Source organism: Medicago sativa, chromosome 6, assembly GCF_051527215.1.
Source record: "Medicago sativa cultivar Bolivia chromosome 6, Bolivia_mono, whole genome shotgun sequence".
NCBI classification, from domain to species: Eukaryota; Viridiplantae; Streptophyta; class Magnoliopsida; order Fabales; family Fabaceae; genus Medicago; species Medicago sativa.
The window spans coordinates 41180418-41203886 of NC_140754.1; the positions used below are offsets into that span (position 1 = coordinate 41180418).

At 40.3% G+C, this 23469-nt stretch overlaps 4 protein-coding genes across 4 annotated transcripts; all 4 read right to left on the reverse strand.

The window, feature by feature from the left end:
* Positions 1–12383: 12383 nt before the first annotated feature.
* LOC146915183 (uncharacterized) lies at positions 12384–20455 on the reverse strand. The gene has a single exon (XM_085717699.1). The coding sequence runs from the start codon at positions 18762–18764 to the stop codon at positions 16851–16853; it is 1914 nt and encodes a 637-aa protein (XP_085573825.1). The 5' UTR covers positions 18765–20455; the 3' UTR covers positions 12384–16850.
* Positions 13110–13622, reverse strand: LOC146915184 (uncharacterized). Its single transcript, XM_085721267.1, has one exon. The coding sequence runs from the start codon at positions 13620–13622 to the stop codon at positions 13110–13112; it is 513 nt and encodes a 170-aa protein (XP_085577393.1).
* On the reverse strand, positions 13898–15538 carry LOC146915185 (uncharacterized). Its single transcript, XM_085721268.1, has one exon. The coding sequence runs from the start codon at positions 15536–15538 to the stop codon at positions 13898–13900; it is 1641 nt and encodes a 546-aa protein (XP_085577394.1).
* LOC146915186 (uncharacterized) lies at positions 18894–20291 on the reverse strand. The gene has a single exon (XM_085721269.1). It carries the CDS (start codon positions 20289–20291, stop codon positions 18894–18896), a length of 1398 nt encoding a protein of 465 aa, XP_085577395.1.
* Positions 20456–23469: the final 3014 nt, after the last annotated feature.

Genomic DNA, 23469 nt, shown 5'->3' on the forward strand with positions numbered 1-23469 from the left:
GATGTCCATTGGAAGCCTTTGGTTCAATTCTTCCGATCATGTCAATGCCCCACATAGAGAAAGGCCATGGGGAAGAGATAACATTGAGAGCATGTGGAGGCACATGAATCTTGTCAGCATAAATTTGACATTTGTGGCATCTTTTAGCATGTTCGTGGCAATCACGCTCCATGGCTATCCAGTAATAGCCGGCTCTTAACAATTTCCTTGACATGGTATGACCCGAAGCATGGGTCCCAAAAGTACCATCATGTACATCATGCATCAATTTCTCAGCTTCTTGTTTATCCACACATCTCAGCAAGACCATGTCATAGTTCCTCTTGTATATGATTTCTCCGTCCAGAAAGAATCTGCTAGCCCATCGTCTCAAGGTCTTTTTATCTCTGTTGGAAGCACCAGGTGGATATTCACGATTCTGCAAGAATTGCTTGATATTATAATACCATGGCTTTTTATCATTCCCATCTTCATCTGCTTGTCCTGGCATATTTTCAATGGTAAACACATGAGCGGGTCTATCAAGACGCTGCACTTTGATTACGGGCACATCATTCCAGTGATTGACACGAAACATGGAAGACAGAGTAGCAAGAGCGTCAGCCATTTGATTTTCATCCCGAGGGATGTGGTGCAGCTCAACCTTGGTAAAGTATGTCAATAGACATCTTGCGTAGTCACGGTATGGGATCAGCTTCTCATGATGAGTCTCCCATTCACCCTTTATCTGATTGATAACAAGTGCAGAATCTCCATAGATGTCAAGGTGTTTGATTCTCAGGTCAAGGGCTTCTTCAATGCCCAAGATGCATGCTTCATATTCAGCTATGTTGTTTGTGCATTCAAAAGTTATTCGAGCGGTGAAAGGAATGTGGTGCCCCTGTGGAGTTACAATGATGGCCCCAATTCCTTTACCGTAAGCATTAACAGCACCATCAAACACCAATCCCCATTTGCTATTGGGATCTGGCCCTTCATTGATCAGTGGTTCTTCACAGTCTTTCCCTTTCAAGTACATAATCTCTTCATCAGGGAAATCAAACTTAATTGGCTGGTAATCATCAAGGGGTTGACAAGCAAGATGCTCAGCAAGGACGCTTCCTTTGATTGCTTTCTGAGCTTTGTACACAATATCATATTCAGACAACAACATTTGCCAACGTGCAATCTTTCCAGTAACAGCAGGCTTTTCAAAGATGTACTTGATTGGATCCATTCGGGATATCAACCAAGTTGTATGATTCACCATATAATGACGCAGTCGTTTGGCAGCCCAAGCTAAAACACAACAAGTCTTTTCAAGCATCGTATACCGAGTCTCACAGTCGGTGAACTTCTTGCTCAGATAGTAGATGGCATGCTCTTTCTTACCAGTCTCATCTTGCTGACCGAGAACACAGCCCACTGAATCATCTAACACCGACAGATACATAATCAAAGGCCTTCCTTCCACTGGCGGGACAAGGATAGGTGGCTCCAACAGGTACTCTTTAATGCTATCAAAAGCTTCCTGACATTCATCATTCCATACAACAGGCTGATTCTTTCTGAGCAATTTGAAAATTGGTCCACAAGTAGTAGTCATATGAGATATGAATCTGGAAATATAATTCAGACGTCCAAGGAAACCTCTGACTTGCTTCTCAGTTTGAGGGGCCGGCATCTCTCTGATGGCTCGGACTTTGTCTGGATCAACTTCAATGCCTCTTTGGCTGACAATGAAGCCTAGCAACTTTCCCGATTGTACACCGAATGTACACTTGTTAGGATTCAACCGCAGCTTGTACTTTCTCAGTCTTTCAAACATCTTTTTCAAATACACAACATGCTGCTCTTCATCACTTGACTTCACAATCATATCATCGACATATACCTCAATCTCTTTGTGAATCATATCATGAAACAGAGTGGTCATACCCCTTTGATAGGTAGCACCAGCGTTTATCAAGCCGAACGGCATCACTTTGTAACAGAACGTTCCCCACGGAGTGATGAAGGACGTCTTTTCTCTATCTTCAGGAGACATTCGTATTTGATTATAACCGGAGAAACCATCCATAAAAGAGAACACTTTGGATTGGGCAGTACTGTCAACAAGCACATCAATATGAGGCAATGGGAAGTTATCATTTGGACTGGCTTTATTCAGATCTCTGTAATCAACACACATTCGAACTTTCCCATCTTTCTTTGGTACTGGTACAATGTTGGCAATCCACTCAGGGTATTCAGCTGTCATGAGGAAGCCCGCATCAATTTGATTCTGCACCTCAGCCTTGATCTTAAGAGCCATGTCTGGACGAGACCTTCTCAATTTCTGTTTGACAGGAGGACATTCAGGCCTTGTCGGTATCCGGTGTTCCACAATCTTGGGATCTAGACCCGGCATATCTTCATAGGACCATGCAAAGACATCTGGATAATCATGGAGAAGCTGAGTGATCTTCTTTTTCACTTCTGGCTCTAGTGCAGCACCGATCTTGATCTCTCGCTTGTTCTCTTCAGTACCCAGGTTGATAAGCTCAATTTCTTCCTGGTGAGGCTGAATGGCTCTTCTTTCTTGCTCAAGCAGTCGAGTGATCTCATACGGTATCTCTTCATTATCCTCCTCATCTTCAGCTTCATATACAGGGAATTCAAAATTTGGAGGAACCGTAGGGTCACTGTGTTCAACGGGTTTATTATGGTTCAATCTGCATAATATGATTGGGATGATTTTAGAAAAATGTTTTTCATGCAGATTTTTGAAATTAATACGAAAAATACAGATGTTTTGGTTTTTTCTGGCATTACCATTATTTCCAAGAAAAATGCACTAAAAAGTAAAAAAACAAAGAGTCGTGAGAAAGACGACGACTTTTATTGATAACGGCAATGCCGAAACAAACATGCCCTTACAATGATATCACTTTCGCCTTGGGCAGAGCGAAAGGATTGTTATTTTGAAAACAAAGAAAACATGAGCAACAAGACACATTACATGGAAGCATGCATGACTAAAGGAACATCAATGGCTTCCCAATTTCTCACAGTGCCTCCTGGTATGACAAATGTAGGCACATAACTACTTCCAGCAGCATCTTCAGTAATAGCGTTGATGAACCCAGCACTGTAGAAAGTTCCTGTTGAAACACCAGAGGTTGGGGAGAATCCAAGGCCCTCTTTACGCTTGTTTTCCAAAATCTGGATTACCTTGCCCCAGCCAGCAGCTTGTCCTTCTTGAACAGCCTTCTGGGCGTCTTTCAATGAAGCCATGCTAGCACCAGCCCTCCGGGGCTCTGCACCTTCAACAGTTAAGCCTTGAAATGACGTCCCTTCAGCGGACCCTGCTTCAACACAAGAGAAGGATGACACTTGGCTAACCAGATATGCTTCTTCACCATGCACAGTGACAATCTTACCGTTTTTCACAAACTTGAGCTTCTGATGCAAAGTAGAAGTTACCGCCCCAGCGTCATGAATCCACGGTCTTCCGAGGAGACAGATGTACGAAGCATTGATGTCCATGACTTGGAAAGTAATCTGAAATGTCTCCGGACCAATGGTGATTGGCAAGTCTACTTCTCCAAGGACATCTTTGCGAGATCCGTCAAAAGCCTTAACCAGATAGCTGCTTCCCCTCAGAGAGATTCCATGATGGCTCAATTGTCTTAGTGTAGATTCAGGCATTACATTCAAGGATGATCCAGTGTCTACCAACACGTTGGATATCATATCAGACTTGCAGTGCACCGAGATATGTAGAGCCAAGTTGTGGTGTTTCCCTGCTTCGGGGAGTTCATCGTCACCAAACCCCAAGTTGTTGCAGGCAGTAATATTACTCACTATCCCATCAAACTGATCCACAGAGACTTCATGGTCAACATAAGCTTGCTCCAGTATCTTCATTAACACTTTCCTATGAGCTTCTGAGCTCAAGAGCAGAGACAAGATGGATATTTTTGATGGAGTTGGCAGCAGCTGGTCAACAATTTTATAATCGCTCTTCTTGATGAGCCTCAAAAATCTCGTCCAGATTAGACTCTTCGATGGGCTGGCCCGAGGGGCTGGCATTCTCTTCCTCAAGGTTAGCCATGTTTCTTCTCTTGTACAATCTTGTCTGATACACTCTATCTGGTTGGTGAATCTTGCGAGCACGAGCCACCTTTCAGACTGTGGCAGAAGAACCAGGAGACAATGAGCACGGGAAGCCATTTGTGACCGATGAATGATGCATATGATGCATGATATGCAAATGCGAAAAGACTCTTTTTTGTCAGAGGACTTCGTCAAAGTGGTTGTGAACATCACGGAGAAACACAGTTTTATTTGAAAATCTTGAGCAAAACTAAAAGTTTAGTTGAGATGGTATCACTTGGTGTTCACATCCGTGATGTTCAAAAGATGACTTGTCTAAGTCCTCTGATAAATGCATGGGAAAAAGTTTATGCATGTATGCATGTATGCATGAATGCATGATTATGTTCAAGTTCGGTGAAAACATGGTGGGTTGAAGTTTCAAAGTCAAGGAGTCATGGGTGGACACGGCGTCCGGTGAATCTAGGGCTTTAGGATAATAGTAACCGGGTTCTAAAAGGTTCCCAAGTTGCAACCTCTCCGACGTATATCATGGTGTCACGAGACAACACTCGCTCCATGATTATACGTAAGAAGGTCTAACTTGAGTGTAGTATCGCGTGACGACTAAAACTCGAGACAACACTCGGTTTAGCCTCCGCACTACGTCCTAGAAAATGGCCATGGATGGGTTTGGTTATCTACGGTTCATAGCGTCATAGAACAATTAGAAGTAAAGTGCCTAAACGCGACAACACGCGCCGACAACATCACCCCCAAAATGCCTCAGCTATGTGGGATTGATCGCATAATCCAAAACACGAGGCAACCCCCGGAATGAATTGTCGATTATATCCCTCCTAAATCCTAAGTTCACTCAGCCCGGGTGCAGGACTTTTGATATTCTCACCCCACACGTTTGCAAGAAATTAAACATTTATTCACATAGGAAAGCAAGTAAAAGAAACAAGTAAAAATACAAGCGCAAGCGTGGAAATAAAGACTAGGCGTAACTCTCGAATCTCCCCAGTGAAGTCGCCAGCTGTTTTATCTTGGTTTTCGGGTGTCAAACATTGATTACGTTTGAACCTTTTAAACCGGTGATATCTTATTTTTTCTTGGGAAGGGAAAAAGTAAGCAAAACCCTTGAGAATCGAGGTCCGGGAGTTGTTTTCGCTACGGGAAGGTGTTAGGCACCCATAACGACTATAGTAACCTATAGGAACCGTCTTTAATTTCTACGCGCGCGCTTTATTTTTAAATGCTATTTTGAAAATGTTTATTTAAACTAAGAATGTTCTAAGTGAAGAATTGGAGGGAGAAGAATGTTTTTTTATTTTAGTTGAATTGAAGGAATTTTGTTCCTTGCCTACGTACCCGATTAAGGGATCAAATCCACCGTAGTTCTCTCTCAAAAATGTTTTTGTTTTTGTTGGTTGATTTTAAGTTTGAAAATGGAGTTTGAAGAATAGAAAGAGGCCTCGAGGGCATGAGATTAGGAAATAGTGAGGTTGAATTAGTGAATTGCAAAATATGGTCAAAGTAGGATTAGAGTTCATTGAAGTTTGATTAAGAAAATGAAAAAGAAAATACAATGGGATGTTGGATCCCAAGGTTTATTTGAAAAAGATTTGAGTGAAGTTGTTCACATTTGTTTGGAAAATTGGTTTTTTCTAAGTATAAGTCCTAGGCATTCATCTAAACATACAATCCTAACCATACATCTAAACATGCATATTCTAACTATATAGTGATGTGTGTGCATGTGTCGGTGCTTGTGTCGGTGTACATCATTAGAGTCCATTGTCCTTATTACATCATTGGCCTAGATACATTCTATAGTCTTGCAAGAAATTTAAAATTGCATGAAAGTAAAGTACAAAAAAGTCCTAATTATTACATTCTAATTTTTGCATGAATTAAAGTGGCACGAAATTAAAGTGCAAGAAATGAAACTAAAATTGAGGGATGAAATATGCTCATGAAACATGAAAGGAAAAGGGTTAGTAGCACAAAAATATAGAAAAGAAATGGAAATGAGTAAAGAGAATTAAAGTAACTAGAAATTAACAAAGAGATATCCTAGAACTTAATCAAAAAACATGATGAAATAGTACTTGAAAGATTACTAAAATCCTAAGGCAAAACTAAGGCCTAGAATCCTCACATCAATGGTAACATCTCAAAAGTTTTAATTCAATCATGATGTGAGAAATCAAGGGAAATTAGTATGCAATATGATCATAGTATTTTCAAGCCTATTTGCACTTTATTTAACACAAGAAACACACATTATTCACAAGGTGAAGGACTTATAACAAGAACAGCAGGCATATGCTGAATCAAGAAACAAAAATCACTCCAAGAACGACATACTCAAAGTCACACTTATGCACCAAAATTCAAGGACAAGATCACATCACAATTTTCATGAAAGTCTTAACAAAAAAAGTGGCAAAATGACACAACAAACACACATTATTTTCGAAGTAGGTCTTAACACGCAATTATTTTCCAAACGATAGGTCTCAAGTATCGACACTACTTCACACAAAAACTCACACAAACTTTTAGAATTTTTTTTATTAACAAAACTTTAGCAAGAATCAAAACAATGAATTAACAAGAGCACGAAACATTTTCCATGGAATGTTATCAAGATTAACATACAAATAGTGTCAAGATTCAATCAAAATAACGAGTAAGACATTCACAAATTTTTTGGAATTTTTTCATGCAATTTTAACACAGCAGGGGGTATGAACAGCAAAAATTAACAAAGGCATACTGGGAATGGGGGGGTGCGAGTAGCAATCAGAATACACAATAGAAAATAAATCGATTGGGCCCCAAAGAGCTGGGTCATGGGGGCGGTTCAGATCAAAACGGGTTTGGGTTAAGGGTTTAAACCGGGTTAGCATAAAATGTTGTTGCTATTCACTCTGTTTTCAAACCTCCCGTTCTCTCAGTTTTTAAAAGAAACAGAGCTTCCCCATGCATCATCTTCTCCGGTGATAAGACAACTTCTGGCGCGGTGGTTGCCAGCCCAACAGGGCGGCGCCACCGTATCGGAACTTTCAAACACCTCATTTCTTTAGGAACAAACATAGATCCACACATCATTCTTCAAACCGATTTCAAATATACATTCAGAATTTTCAAAAGCTCAAAGGATTGTTATAGATCTACACAAAACGAATAGAACAAACATGAAAAGAGAAAACAATTGCTACCTTTGTTTTGCCGTGTGAATGCCTGTGTCGACTTGGACTTTCCCTCTGGTCATAACCTTAGCTTTTTCTTCTTGCTGCGCTCCAGTCCCGTTCAATTTCCGTTCTGTTTCGTTCCGAATCTTCTTCTTCTGGCTCGGATTCGGTTCTGTTACCTTTTGTGATTATCGTGACAAATTTGCGTTGTTGTTTGCGGTTCCGAGCTTCCTCTCGTCGAACTTCGTCAACTCCGATTCAGTTCTGAAACGCATGTTTGCAACGAGGAACGCGAGGGAGAACCTTATCAGAGATCGTAGAAAGAAGCCATGTGACACGACAACAACCACCAATTTCGCATTCTGAAGTGGCTTGTTCGTGGAGCCCTACGCCGGTGAGAAGGATTGGAATTGAGAGAAGTAGTGTTGGAAAATTGAGAATTCCGATTGGATGATGAAAATTGATTGGATTGAAAAAAGGTGAATGAATCGGTTGTTGAATGTGATGATGAAATGGATCGGTTATGATGGAAATGGTGATGAATTTGGGTGGTTATAGAGGTTAGAGGTGGTGGTTTATGGTGGTTATGGTGGTTAGGGTTGTTGAAGATGGTGGTGGAAGTTGGTTATGGTGGTTAGAGTGGTGGAGGAAGTTTGTTAGGGTGGTGGAGAGTTAGTTAGAAAAGAGGGAAAAAATAGAGAGAAAATAATTATGAAGTTTATGATTTTTTTGTGTATTTGTGAAAATGATTAGTTGTAATTGACCTTGACCAATGACTTTGACCTATTTATAGATGACATGGTAAGCTTGGACCAATGAGAGTGGGACATGTGGCACTTGACTTGTAACAAACTTTTGTGGACCAATAACATTTGGACACGTGGCACTTGGACTCTAACAAACTAAAAAAGGATTAAAATGCAAATAACAAAAGTACAAGGACCAAAATGGAAATTAAGACTAAAATTGAATTGAAAAAAGTAAATTGAAAATTAACGTAAAGCGAGACGATTAAAAACAACGAAGCAGACAAGGGTTTTTATGTGAAATGACCAAAACGCCCCTAGGGACTAAAACGTCTAAAAACGACTCAAATGCAATTTTAAAATGATTTTTTAACAAGGGATTAAAGCAAGAGTTTATACAAGCGAAATAAAAGACTCAGAGACGATTTTTAGAATTTTAAACAGGGTTTTAACACATGAAAAGACTAAAATGCCCCTAGGGGCAAAACTGACTCAAAATGACTTCAAATGCAAATTTTGAAATGGATTTTGACATAGAATGAAACAGAGACTCATTCAGATCAAATGAAAAGACTCAAACAATTTTTTTTTTAAGGGCTGAAAGAAATTTTAACATAGGAAATGACTAAAATGCCCCTAGGGGCAAAACTGACTAAAAAATGACTCCACTGATATTTTTGAAATGAATTTTGACATGAGATTGAAACAAGGATTTATACAAACCAATTTAAAAGACTCAAACAATTTTCAAGGATTAAAATGAGTTGAATGCAGGAAATGACTAAGATACCCTTTTATATGAATTTTGCAAATAATATTGAAACAAAATGCAGAGAAAGATGCAATTGATCAGAGACATATCAAATGACTTATAATGCAAGAAAAGAAGAATTGGACAAGTATTTTTAGGTCCAAAATTAGGGTATAACAGGAGTTTTATGAGTCATTAATTAGTCTATTTTAATGCATTATTTAGTTTAGTTTTATTAAAGATTTGATTTTATTTTATTGCGATTTATTTCCTTTTTAAATATTTTACTTCAAATTGCTTTTTATTATATTTTAGGAACAAATATATGGTGGAAGGTGTCTTGGAGCAAAAGAAAGAGGACTGGAGCAAATACAGTGCGAAAATACGAAGATACGGAACAAAAATATGTTCCCACCAAGTCAGAAGCTTGGCACGGCCAGTGCCAACATGTGGCACAGCCGTGCCACCCCCAGAAGCCACTTTTGCTGCTTTTTCTTCAAGCCCAAGTTACCCTGTTGCAGCTTTATTGTTTTGCCGTTTTAGTTGCTTAGTTTCTAAGTCGATTGTGAAGCTATAAATAGAGTAGCTCTCCACCATAAACATTCACCTTTGCTTAGAATATTTCAGTATTATTATTTCAATAAAGTTCCTTTCTTTTATCGCAATTTATTATTTTCTCTCTTCTTCCCCCATGTCTACGATGAACATGAGTGAGTAGACTTCTTTGTCTTGGGATTGTTGGTAAAGTCTAATGATATAATCCTAACGAACCAAGCTTTAACCCTAATTCTATGTAACCGTAATTTCTAATTTAGATTCACCGTTTTAACGTGGATTAACCATTATCAAATTGTAGAAGCGAAAGTGGAGGGTTTGATAACTGTTAATCCATCATCCCAAACATCAATTCATAAAGCGAGAGCGGAGCTTTGATGTTGGAACAAGTGAATCTAGACAATAATTGCAAAGGCATCGAAATAGTCTTTGCAATTATTGAGACACAAGTAGTTTCAATCCTTATAAGCATCTTCTAGTAATCAAGTCAGCGAAATAGGCTTGGTTACTAGAAGTAAACTCTCACCGGACTTTCATCGGAAAGGTGAGGGGCTAAAGGGAAACCGGTCTTAGGAAATTACGGTGTAAACCATAGAATTAGAAGTTAAAGTCTTGTCTAGTGAAAGATTTGTTATTATGACAAACCAATAATCCCAAGGCTCTTTATTATTATTGTTATTTACCTTCAACAATCAAACCTCCTTTTATCAAACTTTCTTCTCCTCTAATCATTCTTTAAAGGTTAATTAAGTTGAACAACTGCCTAGCGGAACGATACTCTTTCTTACTACTATTACTTCGATAGGCCGTGCACTTGCGGTTTGGCCCTATTAGTATGCATGCAATGTGATTATGAATGCAATGGCGACAAATGTATACCGACTGGGGAACTAAAGCTGATGAGTAACACTGGGGAAATAAAGCCTGTCTATTACCAACTGCTGTGATAAAGGCGAAAATACAGACGATAAAGCTTGTCTTTTATCAACTGCCGTGATAGAGACGAAAGTACGGGGGATAAAGCTTGTCTTTTATCAACTGCCATGATAAAGATTAGGAGATAAAGCTTGTCTTTTATCAACTGTCGTGATAAAGACTAAAGTATAGCAGATAAAGCTTGGACAGAAGATAAAGCTTGGATGGAAGATAAAGCTCATACAGGGAATAAAGCTTAAGACGGGAAGTAAAGCTTGAGACGGAAAGTAAAGCTTGTGGCAAAAATAAAGCATGAGACGGACAATAAAGCTTGAGACGGGCAATAAAGCTTGTCTATTACCAACAGCACGTGATAAATGACGAAAGTGTGGAAAATAAAGCTTTGATCTAAAGATAAAGCTCAGACAGAAGGTAAAGCTTGAGACAGAAGATAAAGCTTATGAAGGAGAATACAACTTGAGATGGGAAGTAAAGCTTATCAATTACCAACAGCCCGTGGTAAATGATGAAAATGCGGAAGATAAAGCTTGTCTACTACCAACTGCCGTGGTAAAGACGAAAATGTAGAAGATAAATCTTGTCTATTATCAACTACCGTGGTAAAGACAATCAAACTGATTAATATTGGTAAGGTGATTATTTGATGGGACCTGCCACTTGAGTACCAACTGATTGGTTAACACCTTGGGATTGACATTTTTAGGTATTGGAGTATAGCATGGGAAAATAATGCAGTTATGCATGAATGATATTTGTATGCGTGCTATGTATGCGTGGATGAATGAATGCATATGAGACTTATTTGACAGTATAGTAGTGAGACTGTTGAGACAAGATTGGGGCAGGTCCAAAGAAAGTGACCCGACATTATGTTATAAGCATCCAACACCCTTTATTGGGGATAATATCACTGGGGATGAACCGAAACAAAAGCTGGGGTACAATCCTTCAAACAAATCATTGACAGAAATTGCCACTTCTAGACCGAGGCACCCTCTCAAATTCATGCTCCACATAGTCATTGCTTTTTTTGTATGTATCTTTTTCAAATCTTTTGAAATCCCTAACTTTTGCCTGGATTGCTGTAACACCCATGACGTGTTTTTCGATATCCCGCCAGTTGGATACGAAAGGTTCCCGCCAGTTGGAATGGGCACTATCCGTAAGGATGACCCCACATTAATAAGAAGAACCGAATCACATCGAAATGAGAGGGATCCGGAGGCCGTGTAGGTATGGGACTACATGGTTGAAAGAAGGCTTATAAGAATTGTTAGGTACTACCCATATCAACAAGATGCATCTTCTTTTCGGTAGTCCATTTCATAAGAACTCCACAGTTAAGCGTGCTTGGCTTGGAGTAGTAATAGGATGGGTGACCTACCGGGAAGTTTCCCGGTAAGCATGTGAGTGAGGACAAAGCATGCTGAAAAGACTCGTGTTGGTTTGTGGGGTTAGTCGGCAATCCTAAAAGCAGTCTGGGATGTTACAAATGGTATCAGAGCAGACCTCTCCTAGTACGGTGTGGTTCGGGGACGAACTAGGCAGAAGGTGGTGGGCATGTAACACCCACGACGTGGCTTTCGATATCCCGCCAGTTGGATACGAAAGGTTCCCGCCAGTTGGAACGGGCACTATCCGTAAGGATGACCCCACGTTAATAAGAGGAACCGAATCACATCAAAATGAAGGGATCCGGAGGCCGTGTAGGTATGGGACTACATGGTTGAAAGAAGGCTTATAAGAATTGTTAGGTACTACCCATATCAACAAGATGCATCTTCTTTTCGGTAGCCCATTCCATAAGAACTCCACAGTTAAGCGTGCTTGGCTTGGAGTAGTAATAGGATGGGTGACCTACCGGGAAGTTTCCCGGTAAGCGTGTGAGTGAGGACAAAGCATGCTGAAAAGACTCGTGTTGGTTTGTGGGGTTAGTCGGCAATCCTAAAAGCAGTCTCGGATGTTACAATTGCCCTTTCGGGTTTTCAATCCACCGGGAATATATTCTTTTTCATGTCCTTAATTTTTGCCTGGACCGCCCTTTCGGGTTTTCGATCCTCCAGGACGCTCATTCTTGCCTAAGTCGCCCTTTCAGGTTTTCAACTTAGCGACCTTTTTCTTTTTCTCTTTCTTTGTTTTTTTTTAGCAATGACTATGTCCATTTGTTGTATCTACCTACTTTTAGACCGAATGTTGACACATGTTTCTATGATACATAATTGTAAAGATAATATGTTTGTCATTTTTGTTTTTTCAAAGAAAATGTAAAAGTTTTAAAAAGATTTTTCAAAGTTTTTGTTTCAAGTACTAATATTAAAAATGGAAGAAATTTTGCACATAGAATAAACAAGAATTCCAAATAAAAGCACAGGCTCAAATTAATGTATTAGAAATGGTAACCGGCCAAAGGCATGGCACCACGGATTACAAAATTTGGAAAATGGTAATTAATATATGGAAGGTACATTGAACACGATAACCGCTATATTCCCTAACAACTTTGAAATCCGCTGCTACGATGCTCTGATATCGGAGAACTTCTGACAGCTAAAGGTGCCCCAAGTGAGTGATGCTTAGTCTGATGCAGTTACTTGTCATAAACCCTTAACTTTTGCATAGATCGCCCATTTCGGGTTTTCAATCTATCAGGGTAAACATTCTTTTTTTTCTCTTTTTTTTTTGTTTGTTTTTCTTTTGTGTCTTTAATTTTTGCATGGACCGCCCTTTCGGGTTTTCGATCCATCGAGACGCTCATTTTTTGTTTAGGCCGCCCTTTCGGGTTTTCAACCTACCGAGCTGCTCACTTTTGGTTTAGGCCATCCTTTCGAGTTTTCGACCTACAGAGCTATTTTATATTTTCTAGACAAAGTATTTCATGACTACATCAGCATTCACAGGACGAGGTAACTCTTCTCCATCCATATTTGTAAGAATCAAAGCACCACCTGAGAAAGCTTTCTTAACAACATAGGGACCTTCATAGTTAGGTGTCCATTTGCCCCTTGGGTCTGGTTGAAAAGACTTGATACTCTTGACCACAAGGTCTCCTCCTTTAAACGCACGGGGACGCACCCTCTTATCAAATGCCTGTTTCATTCCTGACTGATATAGCTGTCCACGACACAAAGCTGTCATACGTTTTTCTTCAATCAAATTCAACTGATCGTACCTATCCTGACACCATCCAGCTTCAGACAATTCAGCTTCCTTCAAGACTCTTAAAGAGGGGATCTCAACCTCCACAGGGAGCACAACCTCCATACCATATACCAGAGAGAAAGGGGTTGCCCCTGTCGAAGTGCGTACTGAGGTACAATAACCATACAAAGCATAGGGTAACATTTCATGCCAGTCCTTGTAAGTGACCACCATCTTTTGCACAATCTTCTTGATGTTCTTATTTGCAGCTTCAACTGCACCATTCATCTGTGGTCTATAAGGAGAGGAGTTATGATGTTTAATCTTGAAATCATCGCACAATTCCTTCTAAATCTTGTTATTCAAATTAGTACCATTATCCGTGATGATTTTGTTAGGAACACAATATCGGCATATGATATTGTTCTTGATGAATCGGACCACCACTTGCTTGGTCACATTAGCATAAGATGCTGCTTCAACCCACTTGGTGAAGTAATCAATAGCCACTAGTATCCATTGGACGCTTTTGGTTCAATCCGACCAATCATATCAATACCCCACATAGAGAAAGGCCACGGGGAGGAGATAACATTGAGCAAAGTTGGCGGTACATGGATCTTATCTGCATAAATCTGACACTTGTGGATCTTTTTGGCATGGTGGTAACAGTCATCGTACATCGTTATCAAGTAATAGCCTGCCCTCAACGCCTTCTTAGCCATTGCATAGCCATTGGCATGAGTCCCAAACGTGCCTTCATGTATCTCATGCATTAACAAATCTGCCTCACGCCGATCTATACATCTGAGCAAAACCTCGTCGAAGTTCCTTTTGTACAACACATCTCCATTCAAGAAAAAGTTGCCAGACAATCTTCTTAGAGTTATCTTGTCTTTGCGAGATGCCCCTGGCAGATACTCTTGTGTCTGAAGGAAAACCTTGATATCATGAAACCATGGCTTGTCATCAAAGACTGCTTCAGCAGCAAATACATAAGCGAGCCTGTCAAGGAATTTGACGCTGATTAAAGGCACCGTATTGTGGTGGTTCACTTTGATCATTGAAGACAGAGTAGCTAAAGCATCTGCCATTTGATTCTCCTCACGAGGCACGTGGTTCAACTCCACTTTGTTGAAGAAAGTTAACAAACGTCTGGCATAATCTCTGTAAGGCACCAACCCAGCATGATGAGTTTCCCATTTTCCTTTGATCTGATTAATCACAAGAGCTGAATCACCATATATCTTAATTCTCTTGATCCTCAAGTCAATGGCTTCCTTAATGCCCATAATACAAGATTCATACTCTGCAATATTATTTGTGCAATCAAACCGTAGTATTGCGGTAAAAGGGATATGATGGCCCTTGGGAGCAATGAGGACTGCCCCAATTCCGTTACCATAGACATTAACGACTCCATCAAATATCAGACCCCATTTAGACTCAGGATCAGGGCCTTCGTCCAACAATGGTTCATCACAATCTTTCATTTTTAAATACATGATCTCTTCATCCGGAAAGTCAAACTTGATAGGCTGGTAATCTTCGATTGCTTGATGAGCTAAATGATCAGCTAGGATACTACCTTTGACGGCTTTCTGAGTGCGGTACACAATATCATACTCGAACAATAACATTTGCCAACGAGAAATTCTTCCGTTCAAGACAGGCTTTTCAAAGAGGTACTTGATTGGATCCATTCTAGATATCAGCCAAGTAGTGTGATTAATCATGTAGTGGCGGAGACGCTTGGCAGCCCAGACTAGAGCACAACAAGTTTTCTCCAGTGCGGAGTATCGAGTCTCAAAATCAGTGAACTTCTTGCTCAAGTAGTAAATTACGTGTTCCTTCTTACCGGTTTCATCTTGCTGACCAAGTACACAGCCCATAGAGTCTTCCAACACAGTTAAATACATGATCAAAGGTCTTCCATCCACTGGAGGTACAAGAATTGGAGGTTCTAACAGGTACTCCTTGATACTATCAAAGGCCTTTTGGCATTCATCGGTCCACACGATCCTTTGATCCTTGCGAAGCAATTTGAATATCGGCCCACATGTAGCAGTGATCTGAGAGATGAATCGGGATATGTAGTTCAGCCTACCAAGGAATCCTCTGACTTGTTTCTCTGTTTTTGGAGCAGGCATTTCTCTGATAGCTTTGACTTTGTCGGGATCCACTTCAATGCCCTTCTGACTGACGATAAAGCCCAGGAGTTTCCCGGATCTGACGCCGAAAGTACACTTATTGGGATTCAAACGGAGCTTTTACTTTCTCAACCGCTGAAACATCTTCAACAAATACTCAACATGCTCTTCTTTAGTGCCTGACTTGACAATCATATCATCCACATAAACCTCAACCTCTTTGTGCATCATATCATGGAATATCTTGGTCATGCCCCTCTGATAAGTGGCACCAACATTTATCAACCCAAACGGCATCACCACATAGCAGAAGGCGCCCCATGGCGTGATGAAAGATGTTTTCTCTCTATCTTCAGGAGCCATCTTGATCTGGTTATATCCGGAGAAACCATCCATAAAGGAAAACACTTTTGCATTTAGCAGTATTATCAACCAATACATCGATGTGAGGTAAAGGGAAATCATCTTTTGGACTAGCTTTGTTCAAATCTCGGTAGTCGACACACATTCTGACCTTACCATCTTTCTTTGGAACAGGTACTATGTTGGCTAACCATTGAGGGTATTCAGATGTGATTAAGAAACCGGCATCGATCTGCTTTCGCACTTCTTCCTTGATTTTGAGGGCCATATCGGGATGAGATCTCCTCAACTTCTGCTTAACAGGAGGGCACTCGGGCTTCAAAGGCAGACGATGTTCCACAACTTTGGCATCTAACCCTGGCATATCCTTGTATGACCATGTGAATATGTCAGCATACTCTCTGAGAAGCTCAATAATCCTTTCCTTAATAGTGGCATCCAACAATGCCCCAATCTTGATCTCTTTCTTGTCTTCCTCTGTACCCATGTTGACAGTTTCTATCTCTTCCTGATGAGGCTGAATAGCTCTTCTTTCTCGTTCTAACATCCATCTGATCTCATCAGGAATCTCTTCATCTCCTTTTACCATTGCCTCATAAACAGGAACCTCAAAGTTGGGAGGAAGCATAGGGTTACCGTGTTCAACGGGCTCATTTGTGTTCAGTCTGCATATGATTTATGATTGATTTTAAATGAGTAAATACAGACTTTTGAGTTTGATTTTTAAAAGAAAAAGAGAACAATTTTTGGTTTTATGTATTACCATTTTTCCAGAAAAAGCACTAAAATAAAATAAAGTAAAGTAAAATAAAATCCGTGATAGAAACGACAATTTTCATTAATAACAAAAGTACTTGAAACAAGAACAAAGCCCTACAAAGTTTCACTTTCGTCTGGGGCAGGACGAAAGGAGTTTTCTTAAAGAAAAACAAAAACAAAGACAAACATATTACTTAGAACGAGGTATCACAGAAGGAACATCCACAGCGATCCAGTTGCAGCAGGCTCCTCCGGGCGTCACAAAGATAGGTGCCACCTCCTCAGATTGGTCTTCAATGATTGCATTAGTCTCTGGCGAATCATAGATGAAACCGACACTGCGAAAAGTACCTCCAGCAGGATTGAATGCCCCAGGCTTGCTATATGGAAAACCAAGTCCCTCTTTGCGCTTATTCTCCGGCAGCTTCACTAGCTGACCCCAGCCTTCAGTTTTTCCTTCCTGAATTGCCTTCTGAGCATCTTTCAGAGAAGCCATACTAGTCTCAACTTTCCCCGCGCTTCCTTCAGCAGAGAGACCTTGGAATGACGACCTATCGGAGCTATTACCACCAATGTAAGAAAAAGCAGACAAGTTATTGACCAACAGAGCCGACTCACCACTGACGGTTATCAGTTTCCCATGACTTATGAACTTCAATTTCTGATGGAGGGTGGATGTCACTGCCCCAGCGTCGTGGATCCAAGGCCGGCCAAGGAGGCAGCTGAAAGAGGCCTGAATCTCCATAACTTGGAATGTAACTTCGAATTCATGCGGGCCCACTGAGATAGGCAACTTTATTTCTCCATATACTGACCTTCTGGTTCCATCAAATGCTCTCACCGTCACTGTGCTGGGCTGCAAGAGAGCTTTTGAATATGAAAGCTGGTCCAAAGTGGACTTCGGCATCACATTTAGAGCGGACACAGTATCTATCAAGACATTAGAGAGAGAATCTGATTTGCAAAGGACTGAGATGAGTAATGCTAGGTTGTGATTCCTTCCTTCCACTGGGAGGTCTTCGTCACTGAAGCTCAAATTGTTGCAGGCAGTCACGTTCCCTATAATACTTTCGAACTGTCCCAAGGTTACATCGTGTTCCACATAAGCCTGATCTAGCACCTTCATCAAAGCATCTCTATGGGCATCAGAGCTGGACAGAAGAGACATTATAGAGATTTTGGTAGGAGTTTGTAGCAACTGATCCTCGACTTTGTACTCGCTCCTCTTGATTAACTTCAGGATCTCGTCACTATCCTCATAGACAATCTCGTTGGGCTGTCCTACCGCTTTATCCTTGCTTGGATTCCGCTCTTTCGCCGGTTCTTCGGCTGGAACACTAACCTCTTTCTGAACAACAACAGGGAGCAACCGTCCACTTCTCAAAATCTTGCTGCTTTCCGCAATATTGTCAACCGGGACTGATGAATCAAGAGGTACCTTTTTCCCATCTTCCAGAATTGTATATTCATAGTTATATGGCACAGCCTTTTGAGAAGAATAAGGTAACTGTTCTGGCAGGCAGATCACCAGGGGAGTACCGGCTGGCTTAACACGATTGACCATTATCACAAGTGGTTCCCGAGTCTTGAACACCGGAGTAACCACACAAACATTCTTATCTTTCTCTTTTCTGGTGACAACAAGCTCTTTCCTGTCTAGTAATCTTTGCACATCATTCTGGACTTGCTTACAACCGCGAGGATCCACTGAACATATACCACAAGCCTCATGATTGTGGCTGAAGAGGGTGGCTTCACACATCTTTACATGTATCGGAACCAGAGGAGTTTTGATATCACATGCATAGAGAACAAAGCTGTCTTCTTGAATCATGTTAACGGCCGGCCCATGAGGTGGCAGAGGGTTATTTGGAGTAACAGGGTCAGGATTTGTGAAGGTTAGCTCTTTATTTTGGATTAGCTTTAGGACCTCTTCTTTAAGGGCGAGACAATGTTCAATGTCATGCCCCGGTGCCCCTTGATGGAACTCACAGGTGCGGTCAGCACGGTACCAAGCAGGTAAAGGGTTTTGCATGCGGGGTTGAGGCCTGGTCTGCACCAGATTTCTTGCAAGGAGAGAAGGCAACAAATCCTTATAGGGCATGGGTATAGGAGGGAACTGATTTCTAGGAGGGCGTGGCTGTTGCTGGGCTGGAGGACGTTGTTGCTGTTGAGGTAGTGGAGAATAATATGGTTGTTGATAGAATGGTTGAGGATTGTATGGTTGATATGGCTATTGGTACAAAGGTGGATAGTATGGTGGAGGCGCCTGAGGCCTTTGGGGTTGATAGTTCGAGTTTCGAGGATTTGGCATTTGGGGTGCGACATTGGCAACATAAGGGTAATTTGGGTATATTGGTTGAAATCCGCCATGGGCCACCATGCCGACCTCTTGAGTATTCTTTCTTGGATACCCATTTCCAGACCTTCTGTTGCCATTAGACGAACCACCTGATGAGCCACCCGAAGAACTGCTCGACGAACCACTATCCTTAGACACATGTCCCTTCCGGGCCCATTCTTCAATTCGTACCCCCATATCCACCATGTCAGTGAACTTTTGTGAAGCACAAGCAAGCATCTTCTCTGAGTAAAAAGGGCTCAAAGTTTCAAAGAATAATTCAGATATTTCTCCTTCGTCCAGCGAGGGGCGGATCTGAGCTGCCTTCTGGATAAAACGCTGAGCATATTCCTTGAAAGATTCCTTATCCCCTTGTGTCATAGACTGCAGCTCTTTTCGATTAGGTGCTAGATAGGAGTTGTACTTATACTGCTGGATAAAAGCGTTGGCCAATTCCTCAAAAGTATTAATACCCTTCAGATTCATGTACCATGTGTGTGCGGGTCCAGCCAGACTGTCTTGGAAACAGTAAATAAGCAGAGGTTCATCTCTCCTGTGAGCAGTCATTTTCCTGACATACATGGTTAAGTGCATTTGAGGGCAAGTTTCCCCCGTGTACTTCTCAAACACTGGCATCTTGAACTTAGGCGGTATCACCACATCTGGAACCAAGCGAAGATCATGCACGCTATGATTGAACACCTCTTTTCCCCGGATATTCCTCAGTTCTTTCTGCACCACATTAACCTTTTCTTCCAAGTTACCCACTCGATCATCTCCCATCACACTACCAGAGTGATAAATCTCTTCCCCGTGCTGGGTTGTGTGGACAGCAGGCCCTGCCTGAGTCATAGTAGCCTGTGGAATCGGCTGACCAGTTTGAAAGAATGGTGTTGACTGTCCGTGAGGAAATGACATCTCATTAGCTCCAGGACGAGCATCGTCATTGATCATGAGTGGCATGCCCCATAGATAGCCGGGAGGCATGTAGTACTGAGAAGCAACACCAGAAGGTCTAGGTGGACGGAAGCTCTGATTGTGCGTGTCGCCTGATGAGAAACCCACCATAAGAGGCTGCGCTGGCCCAGCAGATGTCACAGCGGTAGGTATTGGCTGCGAAGTACCATTAGGTGCAGCGGAAGTGACCACAGTAGGGATTTGCTCAGAGACTACTGCTTGTTCTCTCTCGGCCATCAGAGCTTCCATCATAAGTGCCATCTTCTCTAGCTCTGCCTTGAGATTACTAACATCTGCCCTGAGCTGAACGTTTTCCTGTTCTGCAGTTGCCATCTTTTTCTTGATGTAAGCTCTAGTGTGGTGAATACGAGTAGGCTTGTACTGAACGCGTCAGGCCACTTTCAATTACTGCGGCAGATAGGAGTGAAGTGTGAGACTTGATTTTGACACTTTATGAATGCAAATGATGCATGATATGCTAAATGCAAAAATGTGCAGTTTTTTTTATTTTTATCGAAGGATTTACAAAGTAAATTTTTGTAAACATAACAACTTAAACATTTCATTGATGACAAAAGAGTACTACAAGGTAATTCCCTTTCTAACAACCAAACCAAGGGATAAACTTACAAATATAAAGAAAACTACAAGATAAATCCCTTTCTAACAGACTGAGTCAAGGGGTAGACTCCAAATATAAAATACTACAAGGTGTAACAGCCCGATTTTTCGCTAGATTTATTTTATTATTTATTTATGTGTGTTGTGTGTGCTATTATGTGATTATTTGCATCTGTGTGTATTTTTTTGGTTGGGAATTGTAGAATTCGGTGTAGAAGGGTATTTTAGTCATTTTGGACTTAGGGGCATTTTGGTCATTTTGAGAGTAGGGGTAATTTTGTAATTTTGGATGAGAATTATTTTAGTGCTTAGTAAGAGTATTATTTTACCAAGTTACTAGAGAGAGTGTAGTAATCATTTTATTTACCGGTAAGTGACCGTTAGTGTTGTAATTTACCGTTAAGTGAGTAGTGACATTTTGGGTGTTAGAATAGAAATGGGTTAGGCCCATTAAGGTTTGAGAGATAAGCCCAATTGAATAGAGCACATATATAAACTCTAGTTGTTGGTGAAAATTAGGTTTCACAACATTTCACATTTCATTTCATTTGGGAAGAGAAGAGATAGAAGCTTGAGAGTAGAACAAGATCAAGGGCTAGAGCTAGAGGAGGGGATTCATCATCTAGGAGCTAAATTGAGGCTTGAATTAAAGATTCTTGGTGTTAGAGGTAAGGGGGTTAGGCTTTAATCATAATCCTTTAGTTTAATTCTACCCTAATTCCTTGCATAATTGTGGTTAAGTGCTTAATTTGATTTTGGTTGTAGAATTTCGTGCTTAATTTTGTTGACATGATTATATGCATGAATTGAATGTTAATTGTGTTGTTGTTGTTGAATTTGTATGTCAAAATGGGTAGAAATGAACATGATATGTTTTTGTATGAAATTGATGATAAATGAAGTTGTGGTTGTTGAATTGTTGATGAATTCATGTTCAAATATTGTTGTTGTTGTTTTAACATGTGTTGTTGATGAATTGATGCAATGGGTATCATTGAAATGATGAATTATGATGAGATTTGTTGTTGTTGTTCAAATTGGTGAAATTTGTGTCAAGTTGTTCATGTGAAGGACCCAAATGAAATTTTGATATATGAGGTTGTTGACCGAGTTTTTGATGTTTTTGGATGAATTGGAATTGGTAGAATTTCTGTTTTCATATTGTGATTGTGTTAGTCGAGTTGTTTGGGAGAAAACGGGTTTTTCGTGTGAAATGTCGGTGTTTAAGCGGTTTTGCAAAGAAAATGATCATGTGAGGTTTGGGAGAAATGATTTTGGGATGGTTGAAACTTGAATTTATCTGTATATTATGATAGAGCTAAGTGTCAGGAGCGTATAGGCGAAAACGGCATCGAAAACGGAGTAACGGTTTGATTTTTATGTGCGAAAACGTGAAGGTTAAAAAAATCTGCTACTGTTCAGAAGCATCGTTCAGAAGCGCTACTGTTCAGAAGCGAACCTGTTCAGAAGCGAACCAGTTCAGAAGCGATCCTGATCAGAAGCTGATCCAGATCAGAAGCTGATCCTGATCAGAAGCTGACCCTGATCAGAAGCTGACCCAGATCAGAAGCCAGCACTCCTGTTCTGTGTTCTTGCGTCTTTTTCTCACATTTCTGTTTTGATTTGGCTTTTGACGTAAACATGAAAGTTGTAGATAATTTTGTTAGCTTTCCAGAGGCTTTGGTTTGACTTGCAAATGATTTTTGGTTTGTGAGTTATGAGGAAAATACTCCAAGTTTGTCTTAGGAAAATTTTACGAAAAATCCGCATAACTATTTCTAAGTCGACCCAAACCTTATGGATTGTCTCCAAACTTCAAACTTGGGTTTTATGAGTTCAATTAAGGTGTTTAATACTATCTAATCTATGAGGTGATAGATCTAACTTGTTTTGCTTTGAAAATGGAAAATTTTGTGAAAAGTGAAAAAGTGAGACGAACTTTGAGTTTTTCTTGAATTCGTCGTTTTTGGCCGATGAAATACTTATGTATCCTCTACTGCACCTATAAGTGACTTGTGAGAATACATGGCATAGGCAATTGAGCTTGTAGGATTGGTTTTGGTTCATAACTTCTATTATTTTTAAATGGTGACTTTTGGAGACGAACTTGGTAGAAATGAATCATGTTGGACTAAAGTCTTATGAATCTTTTGTGAATGGTCACATATGATTAAATAACTGTGTTTGAATGGTTGTGGAAGGTTGAGAATGATGTTTGTCATAAATTGTTGTGTTATTCCATTTTACTTGATTTATGTGATGTAAATGGAAATGAATTGTAAATCGATGTTGATGAATGTTGATGAATTTTTTTTGAGATGTGATTGTTGAATGTATGGGCATGATTCTTGATAATGCAATGTTGTTGAGTTGTTGAAATGTAAAGGGAGGTGTACCTTTACATTGTTTTTGGTAGTTGTTATGTTGGAGTTGTGCATTATCGAGTCATTGCTATATGTCCATGCATCATACCATGTTGTTGTTGTTGTTGAAATGTAAAAGGAGGTGTACTTTTACATAGTTGTTGTAAGAGGAGGTGTACTCTTACATAGATGTTCAGTTGGCATCTAATGACTGTTGTTGATTTGGTACCACATGCATCTAGAGAAGAGTCTAGAACATTGCATGCATTTGAATAATTGATGAGTTGTGTCATAATTGAATATATGACTTGGTGAATTTGTGTATTGGTGAAATTTGGTGAATGTTGTGATGATGTGGATTGGTGTATATGTACATTGGTGAATTTTGTGGATGGTTGTGAATAATTGTATTATGCTCTAATTGCATGCCTTAATTGTTTGTGCTTATACACTTGGTGAATCAATTGATGATGGTTATTTAATAATAATGATGAGGTGAGATTTGTATATGTATATATATACATATA